This window comes from Balaenoptera physalus (assembly GCF_965194825.1).
Source record: "Balaenoptera physalus genome assembly, chromosome: 16".
NCBI lineage: Eukaryota > Metazoa > Chordata > Mammalia > Artiodactyla > Balaenopteridae > Balaenoptera > Balaenoptera physalus.
Window position 1 is genome coordinate 83,532,162 of NC_138898.1, and position 13,770 is coordinate 83,545,931.

Consider the following 13,770-nt stretch of genomic DNA (forward strand, 5'->3'; position numbering starts at 1 on the left):
ATAACACTTTTTAAGACATTTGGATTGATTTAATATGATTATGAATACATTTTAAAAACGTTTTATTTTGAAATAATTTCATATAGAAAAGGTGACAAATACTATAAAGAATTTCTCTGTACTCTTTAAGTAGATTCCTCAAATTTTAACATTTACCACATATGTTTTATTTTTTCTGTTTTTTTTTTTTTTTTTTTAACTTGTTTTGATTTGACTCTTTGGTCATTTCAGTTTATTATTTACTGCCCTCCAAGTTCTGGATTAGGAGCTATTGAGCAGATGATTTTTTTAAAAATTAATTAATTAATTAATTTGGCTGCATTGGGTCTTAGTTGGGGGATCTTTGTTGCGGTATGCGGGATCTTTTGTTGAGGCGTGTGGGCTCTTTGTTGTGGTGTGCGGGCTTCTCTCTAGTTGTGGTGTGTGAGCTCCAGAGCGCAGGCCCAGTAGTTACAGTGCACAGGGTTCTCTAGTTGCGGTGTGTGAGCTCAGTAGTTGTGGCATGCAAGCTCTCTAATTGTGGCGCAGGCTTAGTTGCCCTACGGCATGTGGGATCTTAGTTCCCCGACCAGAGATCAATCCCACGTCCCCTGAATTGGAAGGCAGATTCTTAACCACTGGACCACCAGGGGAGTCCCTATTATTTTTTTCTCTTTATACACATTATTTTTTTCTGAGCTGATGGTAGTAGGTTATAAGACAGGATGCCCTTTTACAAAATACTTGAATATGTGTTTCCTAAAAGACAAGGATATTTTCTATAATAACTATAGTACAGTGACCAAAATCAAGAAATTAACATGAAAATGATATTGTTACCTGATCTATAGTTTTTTTTTAAAGTAAACATAATCTCAAGATTTTATTATCTTCATAATAAAACAAAATGTGCAGCTTAGAACTGGATCACTCGGCTCGTTCTCTTCTTACATCCTCTCAGCTCAAAATGCTTGCTTCTCTTAACAGCCAGCATTCTCTTAGATCTGCAGTTGGCTCAATGCATTCAAGCCTCAGCAAAATCTTCTTTGTGGTTTTATTTAGCCTTTTTCTGGAAAACCAGCTTAGTCTGTCCACCATAGCCACTCTCCTTCCTGTCATAATGTTCCTTTCCTTGGAGAATACAGAGAATCCTTGCGCTTCTTGTACTGGATCACTTTGTGGGCAGGTTTGCGACACTAATTACAGAAAGTCCAGCAGGTTTTAGAAATGGTTACCATGTATGCGAGAGCACTGTCGGTGTGGAAAGAAGTGATTTACAGTTTTTACTCAAATTTTGCCAGTTGTCCCATTAACATCCTTTTAGCCAAACATATTTTGTTTTGGCCCTAATAGGATCCAGGGTAGTATCATGTATTGCATTTACTTGTTATGTCTCTGTAGTCTTCTCTAATCTGGATTAGTCCCTCAGTTTTCCTTTGTCTTTTAAAAACCTTGGTAATTTTAAGAATACAAACCAATTATTTAGTATAATGCTCCTCAATTTAAGTTTATTTCCTCATGCTTAGTAATACCACAGAACTGATGTTGTATTCTTCTCAGTGAATCATATCAGAAGGCACATGGTTTAATTTTGTCTCATTACTAGTGATACTAATTATTATACATTTTAAAAGATGTTTCTTATCTCTCCTAATAACTGATATTTCAAGTAAGTGTTTATAGTCTTAAGACTTTTCTTTGAATAAATTTTGGTGCTTCAAGTTTGTTTATGAATTAGACACTAGAGCAACAGTACTTTTTCCAAAAAAATTATTTATTTATTTTATTATTAATTTTTTTTTGCTTGTGTCGGGTCTTAGTTGCAGCACGCAGCATCTTCGTTGAGGCATACGGGATCTTTTGTTGCGGCGCGGGTTCTTCATTGTGGTGTGTGGGCTTCTCTGTAGTTGTGGCGTGCAGGTTTTTTCTCTTCTCTAGTTGTGGTGCATGGGTTCCAGAGTGCGTGGGCTCTAGTTGAGGCACGCAAGCTCAGTAGTTGAGGCACACGAGCTTAGTTGCCCCATGACATGTGGGATCTTAGTTCCCTGATCAGGGATCGAACTCGCATTCCCTGCACTGTAAGGTGGATTCTTTACCACTGGACCACCAGGGAAGTCCCGTAGAGTAGTAGTACTTTTAAAAATAAATTACATTAATTTCAAAGCACTTAAAAATATTCTATAGTAATACATTTCACAGATTTGCTGATAAAGGCGTCTAGAGATTGAGACAAGCGCACTATTTGAATGTTGCCTTGAAACTCCTAACATCGTTTCTGGGGTGAATGAGAAGAGTGAAATAAGAATCAGAATATAGATCGCCAAAGTTTTCTAATTTAGGGTTCTGACTGCTTACTATTAAGTTAAATTTAGCATCTGAATGAGCTGCTGTAAATATTAAGTTTCTTCATTTTTATCTTATTTATTAGATTTCCTTATTTGTGGTGGTGGTTCGTTCCAGGTGACAGGGAACAAGTATGGAATTGTATACACTATTTTTCTTATAGCCTCTCATGTTGCTGATACATACGTAAATATTTTTCCCTGTTTAGCAGTTAAGAAGGGCCTTTTCCAAAAAACTATAATACTGCTAATCCAGATGCCCATTCTTTTCTCCTTCTCTATGCACTACTCTGGTAGATTACTTATGTTGAATGGGGGACAGGGGAGACCCTTAGCACATAAGTGGTTTTATACTTTTTCAGATTCCCCCTGAGTCCAGCCATGCCGGCTCCCATTGGCTGAGACTGCCCAGCATGCCCTATGCTGAGATGATCCAGTTACTGAAGGACTGCTCACGCGGGGAGCCGGCCTTTTGGGAGGGGGTTGGGTGAGTTAATTTCTTTCATTTTTAAGAAAAAAAAATTATGTGGTGTGGCTTGGCAAAAAAACACACCTTATAGATAAAAATGGGCTGCTGGACCATCTCATGGCTAAGCCATCCCAGCTCTTTCTTGCATTATTTCTGCATAATAGAGTGCTTCTAAGTAGAAGAAATTTATGCTAAATTTGAGTGACTTTTTAAATAGAAAGAAATATAATCAGTAAATTAAGAAGTGGCCCAATTATAATAGACCCTATAATAGACCCTATTAGATATTTATTTAAAATGGTAAAAATGAAACATAGTCTCACACTAAGCTCCTTTTTAGTGATAAATTTTATTTTAGAATGACTTTAGAGAGATAATCTCTTATCCTGCTCACTAGAAAGAGTATCAATCTATTATGTCTGTACTCTGAAGATTTTCCAAGGGTAGCTGAAGTGGATGATTAACTTTTGGAAGGCACATGTTTGTCTTTAATTCCTGCCAGGGTAGTTTTGGGTCTTATTCGTGATTTGTAGGGTGGTCTCTGAAATATTGTTCTCTCTGGAGTTTTGGTAATATTACTGCCAACAAGAAGAATGGAATCATACATAAGTTATCTTTGCTTATCTTTTTAACATTTTAAAATACAGTTCTGGGCAACTAGAACTGAGAAATTCTTGCCTCTGGGGAAAGTGTCCCCTGAGTCACAGATAATGTTTATGTTCCATAAACTATGAAACCTCTTTGTCAGCCCATACTGAGGATGATAATTGGGGAACAAAACATCCAGTTTTGGTCAGGGAACAAAAACAGCCAGCTGGAGGAACAGTAACCTGCAATTGCCTATAGTTCTTAAAAGGCAGATTGGCCTTTAAAGTTAGAGAACTTAGCCAGAAGAAGGATTTGTTAAGTATAGCCACTCATTCATTGCAGACCATATTTCTACCTCTTGTGCTGCTTAGGTTCTATGAGTTTGTTTATCTGATGATTATATCCTTAATGTTTAAATCTTATTTGGCATTGTAGTACAACTTATTAAATTTTACTGTACCTGTTTTGTTTACTTCAACAGGAGCATAGGTGTTCTTCTGCAGCATCTCTGAGATTTATTTCACCATAACCGTTTCTCTGTTGCCTTTTTAAAGGGGTCCTAATTTCATATTCGATAGTCTTCAGCTGTTTCCTGGCCTGTAGTCTCATCTCACACTAGCCTGTCTTATCCACTGCCTCCAGACTGCTTCTTTACAAGTTAGTCCTTTCCACTCAGAAACTTAAACTCAGTAGTCTCTGAGTGCCTTTTATGTGCTTAGCTGCTTTTGGTAATAGAAGTCAAGTATTCTAGGGGTTATCTAGTCTTTCTCCTAATCACTTGAAACAAAATTTTTTTTTTTGAATTGGCTATACTTTTTCATTGCTTGGCTATTATTTCATGTAGTATGTTTTTTAACTGCCAGGCTTTTTTTCTTTGTAATTATATTTTAAAGCATCAAAATCAGCAGTGTTTTTGGTTTTGTTTTAATGCACATTTAAACAGAAACAATGGCAGGCTGATGGGTTCTAACCTATTAACTAATTCTGTATAATGGGGATAAGGTGGAGATTTTAGGAGATAGGAAAAGATGTATATCCAGGAGAGTGAGAAGGTAAATGGACTAAGGGAATGTATTGTGATTACTGAGTGGCATTCAGGATCCATTTGAGGTACCTGATTATGAATTTAAAATAAGTCCACACACTGTCATTTATTCTAGTCATGTTTAAGCTGAACAAGTGCAGGCTAGGAGTAACTTGATATAATAGAGCAAGAGAGACAAGGGAACCGTAGGTTTATGCAAGATTGATTGGAATGACTGACTGTGGAACTTAACCTGAGTTAAGAAGGACAAAGAAGTGAGATTGGTGAAAATGTGATAGAATTAACTGATTTAAGGGTCCTGCTGGGATTGAAGGATTGCAGAGTTGGGGTACTAAAGGGAGTGGATTTGAAAGATGTGAGGGGATGATCAAGAGAGAATTGTGTGAGTTTGAGAACTTACAGGGCTTGTAGTTTTTTTTTTTTTTTTTTAAATAAATAAATTTATTTATTTATTTATTTATTTATGGCTGCGTTGGGTCTTCATTGCTGCGCGCGGGCTTTCTCTAGTTGCACCGAACGGGGGCTACTCTTCATTGCAGTGTACGGGCTTCTCATTGCAGTGGCTTCTCTTGGTGTGGAACGCAGGCTCTAGGCGCGCGGGTTTTAGTAGTTGTGGCGCGTGGGCTCAGTAGTTGTGGCTCGTGGGCTCTAGAGCCCAGGCTCAGTAGTTGTGGCGCACGGGCTTAGTTGCTTTGCGGCATGTGGGATCTTCCTGGATCAGGGCTCGCACCCATGTTCCCTGCATTGGCAGGCGGATTCTTAACCACTGCGCCACCAGGGAAGTCCCATGGGGCTTGTAGTTAGTAATGTATTCGTGGGAAAGAGTTCTTGAGGTGTGGGGCGAGGACAGAGAGGAGGTTAAGGAGCCAGGATCAGGAGGGCTCCTTATTTGTGAGCAGAGTTTTGTTGTCGTTAGTATACTTACTGATACTCTTAATAAGAAAATATGCTTCTGAATTTAAACAAAAATACTTAAGTGGTATGCTTTCTACCATTCTAAACATAGAATACCCCTAGTTGTACCAAAGGTTTAAAGGATAAAAATACAATCCTGTCTCAAAAGCAATAATTTTAAAATTCCTCAGATGTTGATATTATCTAGATCAAGTATCCTTAGTCTGGGACCCATGGACTCTGAAATTGTATGCATGATTTTTGTATGTTTCTGGGGAAAGAGTTTATAGATTTCATTAAGGTATTTAAGAACTGCTAATCTATATATAAGCAGAAAACTAGTTATATAGCAAAAAATGCCTAATATCAGAGTATAGATGTTTTTTTTCGCCACATCGCACGACATGCGGGATCTTAGTTCCCTGACCAGGGATTGAACCCATGCCCCCTGCAGTGGAAGCATGGAGTCATAACCACTGGACCGCCAGGGAAGTCCCGGAGTATAGATTTTTAAGTCTGAGTACCAAGAGAATTTTGTGTTGATATGGCTAAAACATTAGCTAACATTCATGGCTTTGTTTTTTTCAGGGACAGAGTGTCTATGAAGAGAAATGAATATGTAGCTTTACCTGAATAGATGGGGAAGAGGGCCTTTAGGATGCTTAAATATTGCTTCTTTAAATTAGTTTTTAAAATTATTTTTGCTCCTGTTCTTAAATTCTAGTACATGACTCTCAACCCCTCTACTAAGAGGAAGAATACTGGATCTCCAGACAGGAAGCCCTCAAAGAAATCCAAGACAGACAACTCTTCTCTCAGTTCACCACTAAATCCTAAGTTATGGTGTCATGTACACTTGAAGAAATCCTTGAATGGCTCACCACTCAAAGTGAAGAACTCAAAGAATTCCAAATCTCCAGAAGAGCATCTGGAAGAAGTGATGAAGATGATGTCGCCCAACAAGCTACATGCTAACTTTCACATTCCTAAGAAAGGCCCACCTGGCAAGAAATCAGGGAAGCATAGTGACAAACCTTTGAAAGCGAAGGGCAGAAGCAAAGGCATCCTGAATGGACAGAAATCCACAGGGAATTCCAAATCTCCCAAAAAGGGCTTGAAGACTCCTAAAACCAAAATGAAGCAGATGACTTTGTTGGACATGGCCAAAGGCACTCAGAAGGTGACACGAGCCCCGAGGAATTCTGGGGGCACACCTAGGTCCTCTAGTAAACCTCATAAACATCTGCCTCCTGCTGCCCTCCACCTTATCGCCTACTACAAAGAAAACAAAGACAGGGAGGACAAGAAGAGCGCCCTGTCCTGTGTTATCTCCAAAACAGCTCGTCTCCTCTCTAGTGAGGATAGAGCTCGTCTCCCAGAAGAATTGCGAAGTATTGTTCAAAAACGCTTTGAGCTTCTAGAGCACAAAAAGAGATGGGCTTCTATGTCTGAAGAGCAGCGCAAAGAATATTTGAAAAAGAAACGAGAGGAACTGAAAGAAAAGTTGAAGGAGAAAGCCAAGGAACGGAGAGAGAAAGAAATGCTCGAGAAACTAGAGAAACAGAAGCGGTACGAGGACCAAGAGTTAACTGGCAAAAACCTTCCAACATTTAAATTGGTGGATACCCCTGAAGGGCTGCCCAATACACTCTTTGGGGATGTGGCCATGGTGGTGGAGTTCTTGAGCTGTTATTCTGGGTTACTCTTACCAGATGCTCAGTATCCTATTACTGCTGTGTCCCTTATGGAAGCCTTGAGTGCAGAAAAGGGTGGCTTTTTATACCTGAATAGAGTGTTGGTCATCCTCTTACAGACCTTGTTACAAGATGAAATAGCAGAAGACTATGGTGAATTGGGAATGAAGCTGTCAGAAATCCCTCTGACTCTGCATTCTGTTTCAGAGCTGGTTCGGCTCTGCTTGCGCAAATCTGACATTCAGGAAGAAAGTGAGGGCTCAGACACGGATGACAACAAAGATTCAGCACCATTTGAGGACAATGAGGTACAAGATGAGTTCCTAGAAAAGCTGGAGACCTCTGAATTTTTTGAGCTAACATCGGAAGAGAAACTGCAGATCTTGACAGCACTCTGCCACCGGATTCTCATGACATACTCAGTGCAGGACCACATGGAAACCAGGCAGCAGATGTCTGCAGAGTTATGGAAGGAACGGCTTGCTGTATTGAAGGAAGAAAATGATAAGAAGAGAGCAGAGAAACAGAAACGGAAAGAAATGGAAGCCAGAAATAAAGAAAATGGAAAAGAAGAGAATGGGTTAGGCAAAGCTGATAGGAAAAAAGAAGTCGTGAAGTTTGAGCCCCAGGTAGATATGGAAGCTGAAGACATGATCAGTGCCGTGAAGAGCAGACGGCTGCTTGCCATTCAGGCTAAGAAGGAGCGGGAAATTCAGGAGAGAGAAATGAAAGGTAAAATCTTGTGTTGAGAGAAAAGAGGAAGCCCTTTAGAAGATAGTAGAAGGAAGGAAATTACTGAGGTAATGGTAGCATCTTCGTTTGTCACAACTATTTAGTTATTTCTGTGTGTAATAACCTGACCCTTCTAGGTATGTAAGATTCTAGCAGGAGTGTTCAGCCTGGCATTCTGCAGTTAATGATAGTTTGACTTGGATTAGTGTGATGTTGGCATCTTTTCTGGCTTAGTAAAGGACCAAATCCACAAACAGACATAGTGGAGATAACATATGACCTGGGAATGGGCTGACCTGGGTACCTGCGACTTAGCTATAGTTCTTTGAGCAAGTTGCTTATCCATGCCTCAGTTTCCTCATATGCTTAAGATTGTCGTAACAAATGAATGACAAGGTATTTGAAGCCCTCAGCACAGTTGCCAACTCAGATATTAATCTTTTCCTTATTAAGATGTAAGGAAATAAAAATTTGGGGCTTTCATAGCACCATTAAGTCTGAACTTTTTAAAAAACAGCTTTATTAAGAAATAATTCACATACTATACTATTCATCCACGTTTATTGTACAGTTCATTGTTTTTTAATATATTCACAGATATGTGCAGCCTTTATCATAGTCAATTTTAGAACATTTTCATCACCTCAAAAAGAAACCCCATGCCCTTTAGCTATACCCATCCTCCCCAGACCTAAGCAATCACCGTCCACTGCTGTATCTCTATATTTGCCTATTCTGATACATCATATCAGTGGAGCTGTATAATAAGTATGTAGTCTTTTGTGACTGGCTTCTTTCACTTACCATGTTTTCAAGGTTCAGGCTGTAGCATGTCTCAGTACTTAATTCCTTTTTATGGCTGAATATTATTCCATTGTTTGGATATGTCACATTTTGTTTATCCATTTATCAGTTGATGAACGTTTGATTTGTTTTAATCATTTTTGGCTATTACGAATAATGCTGCTACAAGCACTGGTGTACAAGTTTTTGTGTGGACATAAGGTTTCATTTCTCATGGGTGTATATACCTAAGGATGGATCTGCTGGATCATATGGTAACTCTGTTTAACTGAGGAAGTCCTAGACTGTTTATCAAAGTGGCTGCACAATTTTACATTCCTACCAGTAGTAAATGAGGGTTGTAATTTCTCCACTTGTCTGCATCTTTGCCAAAGCTTGTTATTCTATGATTCTGATTATAGCTATTCTAGTGATTGTGAATTGGTATCTCATTGTGGGTTTTTTTTTTTTAATTAATTATTTATTTATTTTTGGCTGCATTGGGTCTTCATCGCTGCGCGCGGGTTTTCTCTAGTTGGGGCGAGCGGGGGCCAGTCTTTGCTGTGGTGCGCAGGCTTCTCATTGCGGTGGCTTCTCTTGTTGTGGAGCACGGGCTCTAGGCGCGTGGGCTTCAGTAGTTGTGGCTCATGGGCCCTAGAGCGCGGGCTCAGTAGTTGTGGCGCACAGGCCTAGTTGCTCCGTGGCATGTGGGATCTTCCCGGACCAGGGCTCGAACCCGTGTCCCCTGCATTGGCAGGCGGACTTCCAACCACTGAGCCACCAGGGAAGCCCTCATTGTGGTTTTGATATGCATTTCCTTGATGACTAATGATGTCATCTTCTCTTGTGCCTATTTGTCTTTTGTATATCTTCTTTGGACAATATTAATTCAGATCTTTTGCCCATTTTCAAATTGGGTTATTTGTCTTTTTATTATTGAATTACAAGGGGTCTTTATATAGTCTAGATACAAATCCCTTAAGATACATGATCCACAAACATTTTCGCCCATTTTGTGTGTTTGTTCTCTTTTTACTTTCTTGATAGTGTCCATTGAAGCACAAATTTTTAAAATTTTGATGACATCCAATTTATTTATTTTTTTCTTTGGTTGTTTGTGGTTTTGGTGTCAAATCCAAGAATCTGCTGCCAAATCCAAGGTCATGAAGATTTACTCCTATGTATTCTTCTAAAAGTCTTAAGAGTTTTAGCTCTTACATTTAGGTCTTTGATTCATTTTGAGTTAATTTGACTATAGACACATCAACTTATTTCTGGCTATGTGTGTCTTTATACCAATACCACAGTGTCTTGAGTAGAATTGAGAAGCCAGAAATAAGTTGTTTATTGATACAGAGAAACAAACAGAACATTATAAATATATAATATAATTATATATATATATTTAAATTTTATTTATTTATTTGCCTGCGTCGGGTCTTAGTTGTGGTACGTGGGATCTTCGTTGTGTCACGCTGGCTTCTCTAGTCGTGGCGCTTGGGCTTTTCTCTAATTGTGGTGCATGGGCTCAGTAGTTGTGGCGTGTGGGCTTAGTTGCCCTGTGGCATGTGGGATCTTAGTTCCCCAACCAGCGATTGAACCTGCGTCCCCTGCATTGGAAGGTGGATTCTTAACCACTGGACCACCAGGGAGTCCCTGTAATGTAATTATAAAATATGTAATAAATGTCAGTACTTTGCCAAGGACAGTATTTGAATTAGAGTTCAGGTCTTTTGATGTCTAGCTCAGTGCTGTAACCTCTGGAACTAAATTTGGTCTTTTTTTTTGACGACTTTCCCTAGATTGTTTTTTGTTTGTTTGTACCTGCAAGAGAAGGAGCTTTTCCTTTATTGTGATTTGGCCATTACTCTTTTTGTCATTTACCTTTGTACTGATTTCTACTGTAATCATTGTTGCAAATGTACAGCTCTATTCAGGCTAGAAAAGCATTTATTAAAAGTAACAAATACCATACCGTTCTGTTTTGGTTTTTGTCCGCACTGTGCAGCTTGCGGGATCATAGTTCCCTGACCAGGGATTGAACCTGGGCCCACGGCAGTGAAAGCACTGAGTCCTAACCACTGAACTGTCAGGGAATTCCCCCATATTGGTTTTAAATAGATGAAATTTGTCTTAAAATTTTAAGTAACATCTTTAGACTGATGCGTTTTCCAGATTCTCGCTACATTGTGGATGTTGTCATCAGTAGAGTACCAGCAGTAAAATTGCTGGCATTGTGAATAGCAGTGCCCTTTACTTACAGTATCAAAATTTGTGACAGTTGTGGAAAAACTTGAAAGATTCCTGGGTGTCTTTCGTTATTGAGGGAAATTTCTATCTGGATAGAATAAACTTATAAAATGAATGATCAGAAATAAATTGATTAAAACTTTTTTTTCATCATTAACAGAAGCAACTTGCTGAATAACTCAAAAAATAGTATTAAAGAGGCAATAATTACTATTATCTGCTGATGCTTCCGTGCCCTTGCTTTCGCAATTCTTTTTCTGAATTCCTCAGGACTGAAATATGTTTTATTTTGAAATAGCTATTTTGGTTTTATTCATCCTGATCATTTTGAGGATCCTGTGGCTGGTCCTGTCAGAAAATGTTTCAGTTAATTCTGTTTAAGGACTATTTTAACTTTACATTTAAAATTAATTATCAATAAAATAAAATTAATTTATTATAAAACTAATAAGAAGTTATTATTAATAGTTAAACTAATAATAATAATAATATAATAATAATTATTATTATTAGTTAAACTAATAATAAATTTTGGAGAGAAAAGATTTTGCACTGAGTTGATGGCTGAGACATCACCAAAATTCAAAGAACATAGAAGGAACAGATAGAAATTGCTGCCTTACACATTATTTCTTATAACAGATTAGAATTAGGAGAAGGAAACTAAGATTTCTACTTAATACCAGGCACGTCTCACTCCATATCTTATTTAAATTTGTAAGAGTAGAATTTACTAGGAAAAAACTTAATCGATTCATTTTATCTTTAACAGTGAAACTAGAACGTGAAGCTGAAGAAGAACGAATACGAAAGCACAAAGCAGCTGCTGAGAAGGCTTTCCAGGAGGGAATTGCCAAGGCAAAACTAGTCATGCGTAGGACTCCAATTGGTACAGATCGAAACCATAATAGGTGAGTTGTTAAACTTAATTTTTATCATCTTTTAGGGCTGCTATATTGTTGCTAGTTAGTACTAAGACTAGACAGGCTTCCCTGTTCGTGGATATTGGAAACAGAGTTGCTCATCACACATTTATTTGAATATTTACTGAGCCAAATGCTAGGGTTATGAAGTTAGATAAGACATGACCCTGTCCTCAAAGATACCACAGATATGAAGCTTAAATTATGGTGATAGGAGAAATGTAATCCTAATAGAAGTCTTTAAAAATGGTAAGATATTTTAAATGCATACATTGTGTGGAACCTAAAGTAGTGAAATATTAGAAGTTATAAAAATTACAGATATTAAGTGAACCTCAAATTCCCAAAATTTTAGTATTCTGTGCTTTACTTTAGGATTTGTATCTGCTGAATGTTCAGTGATATTCTGTAATCATCTTCCTCAACAATGAAGTCATCCTGTGCTCATGATCTTTCACTAACACATTAATATGTGGTTGTGATTTGTAGATACTGGCTCTTCTCAGATGAAGTTCCAGGTTTGTTCATTGAGAAAGGCTGGGTACATGACAGCATTGACTACCGATTCATCCATCACCGAAGAGACCGTGCAGACTCTGCTGATGAGGATTACTGTCCCCGTAGTATGTATATCTATTAGTTAGTTTACCCTGCTCAAGTAGGGTCAGTATTAAGACTGTCTTTCCTCTGTCACTTTTTTTCACTTGCTAAATTTCTTTATTGCCTTCTTAGGTAGATTTATTTGAGTGAGGTGGGAAGATGTGAAATGCATAGCAGAAGGAAGGAAACTTAACATTTGATTATCGACTTTGTTCCAGGCATAGCGTGAAAAGATAAAGAACTTGAATATTAGGATATTTGGGTATTAGATTTATACAAGTAGTTTTCAAACTTTGTTCCTTGGAAGTCTCTTTGTAGGTACTTCAAGGGCTGGAATTGAGGTAAGGGGCCAAGAAGGCAGTTATGTGTCTTTTTCCTCCACTTTAAAAATTCATTTATTTAATATTTATGGAGCATCTCTTTATTTGCCAACCAATTTTTCATGTGCTGTGATACAAGATAGCAAACAAGACATAAAAGGTCCTGAATGTCAATTAACTAAAATTCTAGTGAGGAGAAACACAGCAAATATGTAACTAGAAATAAGTGACTGAGAAGGGTCATAAGGGGCACTGATAATGTTTTTTTTCTTGACTTGGGTTCTGGTTACATGAGTATGTTCAGTTTGTGAAATAGAAAAGTGTACTTTTCTAAATATATATATATATGTGTGTATATATATTCTTTCTTGACCTATACATAGATATGTGTGTGTGTGTATGTGTATGTGTGTGTGTGTATGTGTGTGTATATATATATATATATATATATATATATTTCTCTTTTTTTCCCCCAAGAAAGAAATTAAAAGAAAAATTTTAAATTTAAAAATACCAGATGGTTAGGTTAGATCAAGTGTTCTCAGCCTCACTGTTGTTGACATTTTGGGCCAGATAATTCTTTGTACTGGGGGGTTGTCCTATGTGTTGTAAGTTATTTAGCAGCATCCCTGACCTCTGCCCACTGGATGCCATTAGTGACAACCAAATGTCACCAGATATTGCCAAATGTTCCCTAGGAGGCAGCATGGCTTTCTGTTGAGAACCATTGCGTTAGATGGTACATAAGCTTCCTTCCAGCTGTACTTTATATAACCTAATGAATATTGCTTCTCAGAAAGTAGTTTTCTTTCATTTTAGAGAAACTCATAACCCAAACTTTTAAACTCACAAAATCATTAAATAAGGAAATTAGTATATAGCCCAAAACTTCAAATTTAAGGCATTTTCTTGTTGAATTACATTATTTATTAGATTGTAGTACTTAGTAGAAAAGTCTAGTTTTGGTAGACTTTGTAAATACCCAGGTGAGGGCAGTAAGTACGAAGTTAGGATCTTCAGACTTGAGAGAGATTCCAGTGGGATGAAGGACTGTGATTTTATAATGTGTCTCAAAAGCTTAATGGCTGTTTTCAGAAATCAGGTCCACACAGTTACAGCTCCCGGGAGAAGACTGGCATCTACATCCCTTC

The 13,770-nt window shown here is 37.9% G+C and overlaps 1 protein-coding gene across 3 annotated transcripts in view; it reads left to right on the forward strand.

Moving 5' to 3' along the window:
* Positions 1 to 13,770, forward strand: part of BAZ1B (bromodomain adjacent to zinc finger domain 1B) — a 69,410-nt gene that overhangs the window by 29,780 nt on the left and 25,860 nt on the right. For all 3 annotated transcript variants that reach the window (XM_082432280.1, XM_082432279.1, XM_082432278.1), the window contains 3 exons: positions 6,042 to 7,743; positions 11,549 to 11,687; positions 12,189 to 12,322. In XM_082432280.1, coding sequence (XP_082288406.1) covers positions 6,042 to 7,743; positions 11,549 to 11,687; positions 12,189 to 12,322 — 1,975 coding nt within the window. The remainder of the gene's footprint in view (positions 1 to 6,041; positions 7,744 to 11,548; positions 11,688 to 12,188; positions 12,323 to 13,770) is intronic.